The following is a 12,646-nucleotide window of genomic DNA, read 5'->3' as shown; positions in this document are numbered from 1 at the left end:
AGATCATTCACTACACTTGATTTCATTAATTTTTATCTTCCATCAACTCCATACATCCATTAATAATTAATTAATTAAAGAAGTACTCGTAACAATTATAGCATATATGACAAACAAAAGGAGACGAAGGAGAAAGTAGTATACACAATGAACATCATGAATGAAGATAGATATATAATATTTGGAAAAACGAATATTTAGTAGACAGAACTATACTGTAGAAGAGAGTTGCCCCCTTAGAATTGAAAACCCTTCTTATATTTAAAACACAAAGCATTGCATGCTCAAAACCTTACATAGGTGTCTTTGAAATTTCACTAGTTAATTGCATGCATTTACATCAGCAAAAGAAAGTGGATGGGATAGACTTCATGGTCACTTGAGCAAGGATTTTGTACAGCATTTGAGAAGGATGAACAGCATCCCAAAATACATATTTATCTGGATTTTTGCATGTTTCTGAGCCTTTGCATGCATCACCTACTTCAAATGTTCCTGTTCCACAACATCCTTTTGTTGTCTCACTAAAACCTGTCAAAATAATATATATGTATATTTAGCATTAATAACCTTTCTCATGCATTAAATTTTATTTTTTTTTAAATTAAGTACTACGTACATATAATTAAATTAAAACTCATAAAACAGTTATTGTTTGAATGTAATTAAATTAAACTCATAAAACAGTTAGTTATTGTTTGAATCATCACATATATTGAAACGAATATACATGCAATTCTGCGCTAGTTTTTTTTCCTTCATGTGAATCAACATGCACAAATTTCAATGATTAATACTCAAGGTTAATGTTTCTAGCTTCAACTATAGTATTCCTCCTAATTAGCATGTGATATACAATTTAGAGACGATGAAAATAAATTTTTGAGAAAATAGCACAATATCATCAAATTAAAAAGGAAATTCGTACAACACAAGCTTCTAAACAGAAGTTGGACTTACCATATTTCTTTGGGTTGTTAATTGCGGAACTTACGACTTTGTAAGCATCAATAAAGAGCGTTTTCATGTTCAATTGAGTCTGAATAGCCTTCATTTCTTTCTCTATTTTTAAGTTAAGAGATAAGACTGCTTTGTTAATTTTATCAACACAATGTACTCCATCACCTACAAATGTTTTCACCGCGGGCATGCAACCCAATGGTGGTACACCAACTACGGCTATTCTTTTTGCTCCAACCTTGTGCATCCCCTACAATTCAAGACGAAAAAATTGATTAGGTTAATTGCAATGCGCATTATGTATCATCTTTCCTTTTTTAAGGTTGGAATCATATAATTATATACTACCTCCGTTACATATTATTTACAACGATTTGACATAAAGTAGAGAGGAAAAATGTCTAATCGTTGCAATTAATATGTAACGGAGGTAGTATTTGATATTATCTGATTTTGATATATGAAAATATGATTAAATAACTAAGCTAGGGCCTATTCACATTTACTGAATTGAGCTGATCTGAACTGAACTAAACTGATTGGAGCTGAAATGAATATTTCATGAGAGAGGGAAATTAGGAGCTGAACTGAACTGATTAGAGCTGAACTGAACTGAACTGAACTGAAATTAAGTAAATGTGAACAAACCCTAAGGCTATATTCTATGGACAATTATTGAATGTCAATGTTAATTGTTATGAAAACGAAGATGACCATTATTTTGAAACAAAATGAGTATGTATAAGTGTACTTACCACAATGGCATGGCGCATGCGAGAGACCAAGTAATCTTGGTACTTATCTAAGGTGAATTGCTTTGGACGAGTAGGCTCCAAGAAGTAATTTTGTAGGTAATCGTTGGTGCCCATGCTCATTAGTATAGCAGCCTTACTTATAATTACGTCGGCCTTTTTGTATCCTACAAATTGTCCCAGGTGTATCTTGTAATGCTTGAAGTATTCTATTTGTCTAGTCAATGATATGGTATTCTGTCCATGAAACAGAAAAACAGTTTAATGTCATACACATATATATTTTATAACGGCAAAAATGAATAAAATGTCTTTTTTTTTAAAGTAAAGATGAATGTTTCAATTGAACTTGGTGTCCTCAACTCTTCCCACAATCCCACGTGTCTCACATATTAGCGAATTAGGGCCCTTAGCTTGGAACTAATTGAAGGGGGTGGGGACGGATTTCCCTACCCCAGCCCTAACTGTTGTACCTAGTTGAGGTTATTGGAGACACAAATTCTAATTAATGGACCAATTTGATGTACGGAGTAATAGTTAATTTGCTTGAATCTTAAAATTGTTTGGATACGTTTTTGAATGGATCTGTTAACCGCATCATGATCAATAATTAAAAACAATGTGCATTTATCAATTTACATAAAGATATTAATCCAATTTTTAGTACGTCTCTCAATCACACGTACACGTATGCACACATATATGTATCACGGTGAAAAGATACAAAGAATTCATAACTTCATTTGATAAAAAAAATTGGGAAATTTTCTTTGGTAAACCTCTAATAATAAACATTCTCAGTGGTCAAATGCAAAAAAAGTTATTATCCTTGGTGAATCATGTTTTAAAAAGTTTTATCAATGGTAACATTAAGCAAGGTAATTAGGCATTTCTTAACCATGGTTAACCATTCTAAGTAAAAAAAAGATGTGATGCCTAAAATACCCCCATTTTAAATTAATAAAAAAAAAATTAAAAAATAAAAACCACCACCCTGCCACCACCTTCCCCACCCTTCGCCACCATTCCCTCTCCCCCTCCCCCTCCTACACCAAAGCCGGCGCCGGCGCCGGCACCGGCGCCCAACTCTACCTTCGCTGGTGCGCCGGCCTCCCTTGGTGACGCCCCGCCTCCCCCGCCCCCACCTCCTCTCTCTCGTTTCCCTTTTCGACCCTTCCTATTTTCCCCACCCAATGCCCACCGCCGATCACTCTAACCACCACAAAACCGGCGCCCTTCCCCGACGACCCCCTCCCTTGTTCGCCGGCCAAAAACCCTAAAAAACCCCAAAACACCAGAAAATACCCAAACCCGTTCAGGGTTTCGAAACCAAACCCAGGAAATGGGTTTCGGTTTTCTGGTGGTTTGGGTAGATTTCAAGGGTTTGTGGTGGTTTTGTCGGGGAGGGGGTTCGTCGGGGAGGGGTGTTGGTTTTCGTGGTGGTTTTGAGTGCGATAAGGGCCTGACGAAGGTGGTGGGGGAACTAGGAAAGAGAGGTGGTGGGGCGGGTGGTGATCGATGGGGGAAATGGGAAAGGGAGGAGGAACGGGGCCGAGGTGGGGTGCGCCGGCCGGAGGTGGTAGAGGACAGGCGTCGCCGACCGGAGGTGGGAAGGCAAGCCACCGGGGGGTTAGCCGCCGGCAGTGGTGCTGGTGGCTAGGTGAGGGGTTTGAGTTTTTTTTTTTTTCCTTTAAAAAAAATCTAAGAAGGGGTTAACCATAGGGTCAAATTAGTCATTACATCATTAGTTAACCATAGTTACGCTTAAAATGCATAATTACCTTGCTTAATGTTACCATTGATAAAACTTTTTAAAACATGGTTTACCAAGGATAATAACTTTTTTTGCATTTGACCACTGAGAATGTTTATTATTAGAGGTCTACCAAAGAGAATTTCCCAAAAAAAAAATTCATCTTTATTGTTGTTGTTAATTTATGTGCAACTTAAGGCTTAGTAAGAGAGCTTACAGTGAGATTGGCAGTGAGGTCATCATAACCGGAGCCAGCAGAAGCAAAACTAACAGCATGTAGCAAATCCTCCTTTGTTATATTTGGGTCTAAAAACGCTGGTACTGTTTTTGCATAACCTAATGCTTCAGCTGTTAAAGTTAAACACCTAAATTAACTAGTAGCATTCGAGTTATTAGCAATAAATTACTAATGATACGTAAAAAAATAAATAAATAAATAAAAGAAGAATAATAAAGTGTTAAATTGAGAAATATGAATCATATATATTTCAATTAATATTTAATAGGAGGTCATTATTATTGTTTAATCATTATAGACGCGTTCATAATTAAGCTAGCTAAATCTCCATCATCACGATTTATTATTGATCGGAATCATGGATATAAAAGCAATACTATATGATTACTTCGTACTCCATTTTTATTTACACACTATACCCCTCTTCACCACAAAAATTGTGCTTGTATAAATCTATTATATAACCTTCTAAAAATCAAATTGTTATTATTTTTTTTATATTTTAGTAAGAAAAAACTAAGGGACCATTGTGAATGCACGACAAAATGGCAGACCATTTTATGTTAAATACTAAAATGCAACCCGCGTCCTATCATCTCAAACATATAGTGTGGCTTCTCTTGCTAATATAACACAAGTAGATAATAGATGGAACAGGCCAATCCTACTTCTTTTTTTTTTTTTTTTTAATCAAAAACTAATAAAACTTAGTTAGGCTATCGAAATAGATAGGTAGGTCCTACTTAACTAAATCTGGTTTATCATATTTTAGTTTTTAATATTTTCAAAAAATTAAAAAATGAAAATTAAACAGTTATGAATGGGTCCATAACTAGTTACCTAGTTCCTTCATTTACAAATATGTTTAAGGTTGTCATAATTGCAAATTTGCAACCTCAAGTTACAAGGTGAGTTACCCGACCAAACGGGTTATTAAGGATGTTACTATAATATTGATACCTTTTATTCTTATAAGTGTTTTAACCATGAAATAAAGAAATTCCACTTATGACATTTTTCTTGTATATATACGAACTGAATGAAATACCAGTAATTACATGCTCTTTCTCTTTGTAGAAAGCTGCCATTTACTTTCAACTTTGCACTGTACCAGATTTCTCTTGTACAGTGTATTCTTGTTAACCATAGTACGAGTACAAAAAAATACAGTAAATTAATACGAAGTATTTCAAAAGATTTATAAATAAACACTTTATGTATGTATAAATATTTAATAAAAGTACTACTATGCATTTTATTATTTAATTTGCATGATAGAAGTTTCTTTTTAAAAAAATGCATGATAAAAAAAAGTATCATATCCAATTTCAGCTACCGTGCTCTACGTTTTCTTTTACGTGCACACTGCACATACAATCACTGAGGTACACGTATGAAAATAATAACAATTTTCGTTATATATGTATTACCATATTAAAAATTTATTTATGAAATGCTCATTAATTAAAAAAAATCATTAAAACAAATTTATTAACAAGATCTTATATAATAATATTTTATATATATACTCCGTAATATGATAGAGTTGATTAATTTGAGTCCAAAAGAAGCATATATGTATGTACTCCTTACTCGTAAGAGTCTTAACAAACATGCAAAATGCAATGAAGGGAATAATAATATAATATTTACCTACAAAGTCACTTGCAAGTTTCCCATTACTAAACCTTCCGGTAGGGTGACCGCCCATGAAGTCCTTCCCATAAGGTAAAAAGTTGCTCTTCGACGAGGTTGTGATGCGATTGTTGTTGCCGGGATCAACACTTGAATCTCCAAACACCAACAAACTCGACAACCGGTGTTTAGCTCTCAACTCTCGAATCTCCGACACCGTAAGAGCATTCAAAAGTGTAGGCATAAACAACATGAAAAATAAAATTGATCCTAAACAAAAAGTTCTTAAACCCATGTTAAGATCTCTTTGTGTGAATAACTAAGTGAGAAATGTACGTAGCAAAGTAATACACACATATATAATAAGTACTAGTAGCAATAAAAGCTAATTAAAATATTGTTTCAATAACAAAAATAAATAAATTTTTTATACAAAAAAGGACAAGCAGTCATAGTTAAGTGAATTTATTTGACAGAGCGTAATTTAGATGGTATTGGTGAAACATTTATGATTAAAAGTTAGGTTTATCTACTGAATTTATACTGTACACTGGTACAGTTAGTTCTTTATACAGATTGAATGCAATAATTATTAGCCGGCAATATTATTGGATATATTTGGAGATTTGGTTAGTACTTGATGAGTAATGTTCTCATGTGAAATGCCAGATGAATATATTATCCGTGTCGATAAAAATACATTTTTATACGCAAAGTTTTATATATATGACTGGTCACAATGTCAGGATTACTTCGTCAGTGTTATAAGGTTACTCGTTTAGGGGTTACCTACTCAATGTTACTTAGTCACTATTATAGGGGTTACCTAGTCAGTGTTATAGAAGTTGCTTTGTCAATTCTTTTATAAGTGGTCACACGATATGACCACCCACACACAAAACGCGCTGATTTTTATATCTTATTTATATTTCCAAGATTAATTATGCACACGTCTTTACATTAAAACGCATCAATGATAAACTGCCAATTGCTTATAGTGGATAATATTTAGTTTTTTTTTTTAATGATTTAGATAGGTCACTAGAGAATGTAGTTATGCATTAGCTCCCCCCCCCCCCCCCCCCCCAAAAAAAAAAAAAAAAAAAAAAAAAAAAAAAAAAAGAGAATTAGCTGGGATGGAGTTAGGGTGGTTACATTTTTCATACTTGTTCCAATAATTTTGGACTTGTCATCGTAATAACAATAATAATTCATGAAGTTCAATTCAGTTCAACACAGTTTAGCTCAAAAAATTAATGCCTTACTTCTCAGGTTGTTATGTTGTTTTGATTAAAAAAATTTAAGACAAATGAAAACTAATTGAAATATTTTGGAGTTAGTTTCTGATCGAGTTATAATATGAAATAGATATGTGTAGGGGCGGATATAGCATGTATCAAGGGTATGCCTTTGCATACCCTGCAACTACATTAAAAAAAAAAATTTGGTGCAACTTTTTAGCAATAAGTAAGTGTAGTCAACCGGTTATCCAAGTGTTTTTTAGTCTTTTTTGAATCTTAACTCTAGTCAAAGTTCAAATCCCATTGCAACACATTTTTCCCAACCATTATTTTGCTGACTACAACATGATTTTCTATAAGTATATAATTGTGCACACCCTTTATGTGAATCCTGGATACGCCACTGGATATATGTAGAGTATTTAATAAAAGAGGTGTACAAAAATTATGAAGTATGTCAATAAAGATCACTATAGTCTATGGAAGAAATAAAGTAATTTGTAAATCATTAAGCATAATTTATTGAAAAATTTACAGTAATTGTTTGAAATATGACTACCGTAATATTTTAATGATTATATAATCCATAATTGACATATTTTTGTCAACTAATTAATTATATTACGTTACTTTTGGTATAAAATAGCATTATCAACATTTTTTTTATTTATCAAATTTTCATTTTCATTTATGTAATTTTTATTCATATTTTATAGTTTCTCGAAAAACAATTATTTTATATTAGATTAAAATTTTCAAAAAAAAATTGTATTTGCGTTGTAGATATTATAAGACTAACTAGGTTAGAACCCGTACGATGCACGGTTTATATAAAATCTATTTTTAATTTGTACATTTTATCAATAAACCGCTATTATACATGAATATAAATAAGAATTAAGTACATTTTGTAATTTAAAATCTTTTATTTTCATCAAATTTATGATATAGTATCTGTTCAACGATATCTAATTCATAGTTCAATGTAGGAAGTCATTTATTAATTTACTATTTAAAATTAATTGTTTCAATTTCCTACGATAAATTGATAGGTTTTAGTTGTAATAGGTAGAAACTTCTAATATTTCATTTTCAAAAATGTTAAATATATAGCACCACAAAAAAATAAAAAAATAAAAAGATGACATCAACATTGCATTTAGACAGGAAATTTTTTATTAAGAGAGCGACATGTGGGTAGTGGTGACGCCAGCATTTTCTGTTTTAGTAATATTTAATAAGTTGTGGTCATTTCATAACATGAAAAAGTGAACCAATCATATTGTGTATCATCAAAATAATAAAGTCATTTTTCAAACGACCGGTGTTCTACTTAATATAGAAAAAAATATATATATATTATTTTCATACAATTAAAAAAAGTGCTCGAAATATGCTTGAATAAGATCAATTTAATTATCATAAGCATGGTTCTTGTGCTGATGTGGAATAAAATATCAAACATAAAACATATACGATTATACGAAGTACTACTTAACTAAACACGATATTAAATATATTCTATTTTGGGGGTAAACAAATAATGGGATGACAAATGGTGTATACGAGATTTGATCCCGGCCATATACTATGTAACATCGATCCACAGTTGGCAATCTTGACATCCAATATGTTTTTTTTTTTTTTGGATATAGTATGAAATGTAGAAATGCATAGTTCAAGAGGTAGGTCTATGTTTTATGGGCTTTTAATCTTAGTAGGTGTCATTATTATTGCCCATAAGGCCACAACCTAGCATCCAGCTACTTGTGGTTTAAAGCACTGGATCAGATCAATGCTATTATTTCTAAATTTGTATTAGTGCCAATTATTACTTTTATTACAACTATTATTAGCCCTTATACTCTTAATTGCTTCGAAATATTTCCTCACCTATAAACCAATGTAATTATGAGTATGATTTTATGAAAGCCAATCAGGCGTGCATACTTATATGATTGGAAGCGTAATCAGTTGTGAAATTTAGATTGATAATTGTATTTTGCAAAAAAAAAAATATATATAGGGGAGAGATCCGGTAAGAACCCCTAGATATATAAGAACCCTAGATATATAAGAATCCATCTCAACCGTAGGATCAAGTTGTTTTAGACGGTTAAGATTAAAACACATGTCCAACTTTTTCAACCCCTTACCCACCTCCCAACCTTTTCTCTCTCCTCTAACTTTCTCTCTCTTCTTCCCGATTTTCTCATTTTCTCTCTCCTAAAACCCCCAAAAATCTGATAGAAGTTGCAATTTGAAGGATTTTCGCTTCAGGTATGTTTTTCTTTTCGATTTTCTTCAAATTTTCATGAAATTAGCATGATGTTCAAGTGAATTTGCAGTTTTAATTGGTGATTTTTGCAATTTTTAGGGTTCGGATTTAAGGTTCTATTTTTGCGATTTTAGGAGTCGATTTTTGCATATTATTTTGTGCGATTTTTGAGTTGGATTTTTCGTATGGAGTTTGATTATTTTGAGTTCGAGTTTAGCAAATTTAGGGTTCGAATCTTTGCGAATTATTTTGTTCGATTTTTGCGAATTATTTTGTGTGATTTTTGCGAATGATTTTCGATCGATTTTTGTTCGATTTTTTTATCGATTTTTGTTCATTATTTCGTTCGATTTTTGTTCGATTTTTCAATCGATTTTTGTTCGATTTTTCGTTCGATTTTTGTTCGATATCCGGTACTAAGGAGACCTTTGGCTGTGTAAAGATCAACACTCTTAGCTTCTTCTGAAGGCCTGCAATATGCAAATTGAATTGGCTGTAAATTCGGTGGCTGCTCTGTTATAGGTTGTTGGTGAGTGTGTGACGGTGGGTGGGACTCGAATTAGTGACAAAAATAGTGGCTATAGAGCTACGGGGTGAAGAAGGGTGCTGTTGTGGAGTGTGTGGCGACGCTGCGGTTATTTTTGGTTAATTGTTGTTGTTTGTTGGGGAATTGTGAGCAATTTGGCTGGTGTGAGTGGTGTTTGCGTGGATAGAGGTGGTTGTTGACGGTTTTGGCGGTGGCTTGAGGGGGCAGCTTGTGGTGATTGGAGGTTGTTGCTCTTGGGGATTTGTGGATAGCGTTGCTGCTGTTATTGTTGTTGTTGTGGAGTGCGTGAGGAGCAGGGGAGCAGGGGAGGTGTTGTGATGTTGGTGTGTGTTGTTTGGGGTGGTGTAGGATAGTTAAGGGTGTGGTGAAGGTTTAGGTGGCAGCAACTATGATGGCTTGGAAGGTTTTGAATTGTGAAATTTGACACATGACTTAATAATACATAAAGTTTTAAAATAGGCAGAATAAGTATGTATGAAGCTTAGTTGATTGTATCTATATATGATAATTGTTTTATTTTACTAATATAGGGAGGAAGTTCGCTCAGGCTGAGTAGTAGACAAATCATCCTCCTTTTGTCATCAATTTGGGCGCAATCAATCTCTCCTGAAAATACACCAGAAAACTTTGAGGCAATTGCACATACATACAGCCTGGTTTTACTGTTTTCTCGTGCCAAGGTGATTTGCTAATTCATAGTTTTCTTTAATCAATACACTTTTTCCTTTTACCCATAATTGCAAGTATTAGACCTTCAATAGTTTTTTTTTTTTTTTTTTTTTTTTTTTTTTTTTTTTTTTTTTTTTTTTTTTTTTCAGAGAAGAGAAGCTTTTTATAGGAGTATTTATTTCTTCTAGCAATTTGTTTAAATTATACTTAACTCTTATTACATGCTGATTTGAGTGTCAAGCACATCGCTCCTGTTCTCAATGATAATAAAATAATTTCGTGTTTCTAGTTTTTTAAGCTTTTTATTATATTGCTTTTGTTCTGAAGCTGCTGTTTAATCTTTTCTGAGTTGTAGAGCTCTAGCCAAGAGGCACTTGTTCGAAGTTTTCAGCTTTCATTTTCCTTGAGAGGCATTTCTCTTGCAGAAGGAGGTATAAATTTTTTATTATATGCTTCTGAGGATTCAATACCTTTTTTTAATTAGCTGATACAACTTAGGATTTGACGTAGATGTTTAATTAATAATTTTAGTTGTTTTAGAATTTACTGGATAATATATGCTTTCAACATATATTCAATACTCTTGTTGTTACCAGATGCCTGTAATTATAAATTTTTGCTATTTTCAGCATGTTCTAAACTATTTTCAGCATGTTCTAAACTATTCTTATGTTTAAAATATATTACTAATGTAGGAATGTTACTAATGTTTTTTATTTTACAAAATTTCAGCAAAATGAAAAACCAAAATGAAGAAAAATCAGAAGAAGAAATTAATATTATACCGGATGAAAAAATTACTTATGGAAGAAAAAGGTAATTAAAGTTTTCCCTTATGTTCTAAAGTATTTTTCCCTTATGTTCTAAAGTTTTCTATTATGTTTTATTATATTTTTACTTATGTTTTAAAGTTTTCCCTTATGTTCTAAATTATTTCTATTATGTTCTAATATTTTCTATCCATATGTTCTAAAGTATTTCTATTATGTTGTAAAGTTTTCCCTTGTTCTAAAGTTTTCATTTATGTTCTAAAGTTTTCCTTATGTTCTAAAGTTTTCTATTATGTTCTATTATATTTTTCACTTATGTTCTAAAGTTTTCCCTTATGTTCTAAAGTTTTCAATTATGTTCTATTATATTTTTCCCTTATGTTCTAAAGTTTTCCCTTATGTTCTAAAGTATTTTTATTATGTTATGAGTTTTTCTATTATGTTCTAAAGTATTTCTATTATGATATAAAATTTTCTATTATGTTTTATTATATTTTTCCCTTATGTTCTAAAGTATTTCTATTATATTCTAAGAGTAACTATCTTGAACAACATTGCACATGCTTATGCTTTCATATTAAGAAGGAGAATTTTTTTTATTTATGTTCAAAAGTTTTCCCATATGTCCTAAAGTATTTCTATTATGTTCTAAAGTTTTCCCTTATGTTCTAAAGTTTTCTATTATGTTATATTATATTTTTTCCTTATGTTCTAAAATTTTCCCTTATGTTTTAAAGTATTTCTATTATGTTCTAACATTTTCTATCCATATGTTCTAAAGTATTTCTATTATGTTCTAAAGTTTTCCATTATGTTCTAAAGTTTTTTTTATTATGTTCGAAAGTTTTCCCTTATATTCTAAAGTATTTCTATTATGTTCTATGATTTTCTATTATGTTTGAAATTATTTATATTACATGTCAATCTTTTAAAGTACTTTAAATTTTATATATATGTTATAATTTACATATCAATGTTCTAAAATAATTGTAATTGAGTTCTAAATTCCATGTCAATGTTCTAATTATATTATTAATTTTTTAGTTGGAAACATTTGGTGAATTTTATGAAGAAGTTGATAAGAAGAGTGCAATTATTTCCACTTATGAAACAAGAAATGTTGAGATGAGATGGAAAAGCAACCAGAATAACCATGATTGTGGAGTATTTCTGTTGAAGCACATGGAATCCTATGAAGGCCAATGTCAAAAACAATGGAATTCAGGACTAGAGAAGGATAATGTAAGTACAAAACATATATGATTAGGTTCTAATTACGTGTCAATGTTTTAAAGTAATTCTTATTATGTTCTAAATTACATGTATATGTTCTAAAGTCATTTTTTTTTTTTGTGCAGTTTGAGCAAATGAAAAGGTTACGAGTGGAGTATTGTGGGAAGATTATAACATCAGAAGTAAATGAAGAACGGAAAAGAGTGTTGAAGATAGCTAGAAAGTGGTCAAAGATCAACAAATTTTGATATTTGATTGTGTAAATCTCAAGTATATATAATAGTAATTTTTTGTATAAATATATGATTATGGACATAACTGTTTTGAACATGTGTATATTTTGAAACATTAATATCATTTGGAACATTAACCTAATTTCAAGTTATTTTGATTGTGTTCTAATGTATATAAAGTAATTCTTAATATGTTCTAAGTTGCATGTGTATGTTCTAAAGTAATTATTATTATGTTCTAATTTATTATTATAATGTTTTAAAGTATTTAAGTTGTTACTTGCAAAATTTGCGCAAAATAAATGGTTCACATTAGTTGAAAAATATTATGTTATCT

The 12,646-nt window shown here is 31.3% G+C and overlaps 1 protein-coding gene across 1 annotated transcript; it reads right to left on the bottom strand.

Moving 5' to 3' along the window:
• Positions 1-242: 242 nt before the first annotated feature.
• LOC145636232 (GDSL esterase/lipase At5g45950-like) lies at positions 243-5,683 on the bottom strand. The gene is made up of 5 exons (XM_081687731.1): positions 5,357-5,683; positions 3,683-3,813; positions 1,716-1,949; positions 961-1,210; positions 243-531 (listed from the first exon to the last, which is right to left on the bottom strand). The coding sequence occupies exons 1-5, from the start codon at positions 5,631-5,633 to the stop codon at positions 341-343; spliced, it is 1,083 nt and encodes a 360-aa protein (XP_081543857.1). The 5' UTR covers positions 5,634-5,683; the 3' UTR covers positions 243-340.
• Between the last annotated feature and the right edge of the window lie 6,963 nt (positions 5,684-12,646).

The sequence above is a fragment of the Chenopodium album genome, chromosome 6 (assembly GCF_948465745.1).
Source record: "Chenopodium album chromosome 6, dcCheAlbu1.1, whole genome shotgun sequence".
NCBI lineage: Eukaryota > Viridiplantae > Streptophyta > Magnoliopsida > Caryophyllales > Amaranthaceae > Chenopodium > Chenopodium album.
Note: the sequence above shows the minus strand (reverse complement) of the source record. Positions and strands in the feature narration are given on the sequence as shown.

Bases quoted from the DNA above. Each gene is read 5' to 3' on its own strand.
- LOC145636232 (XM_081687731.1), bottom strand. From the start codon at position 5,633: ATGGGTTTAAGAACTTTTTGTTTAGGATCAATTTTATTTTTCATGTTG. The intron at 3,814-5,356 runs GTAAATATTATA...TAACTTTAACAG, and splicing joins ACTTGCAAGTGACTTTGTAG to CTGAAGCATTAGGTTATGCA. The intron at 1,211-1,715 runs GTAAGTACACTT...CTTGAATTGTAG, and splicing joins GCATGCGCCATGCCATTGTG to GGGATGCACAAGGTTGGAGC.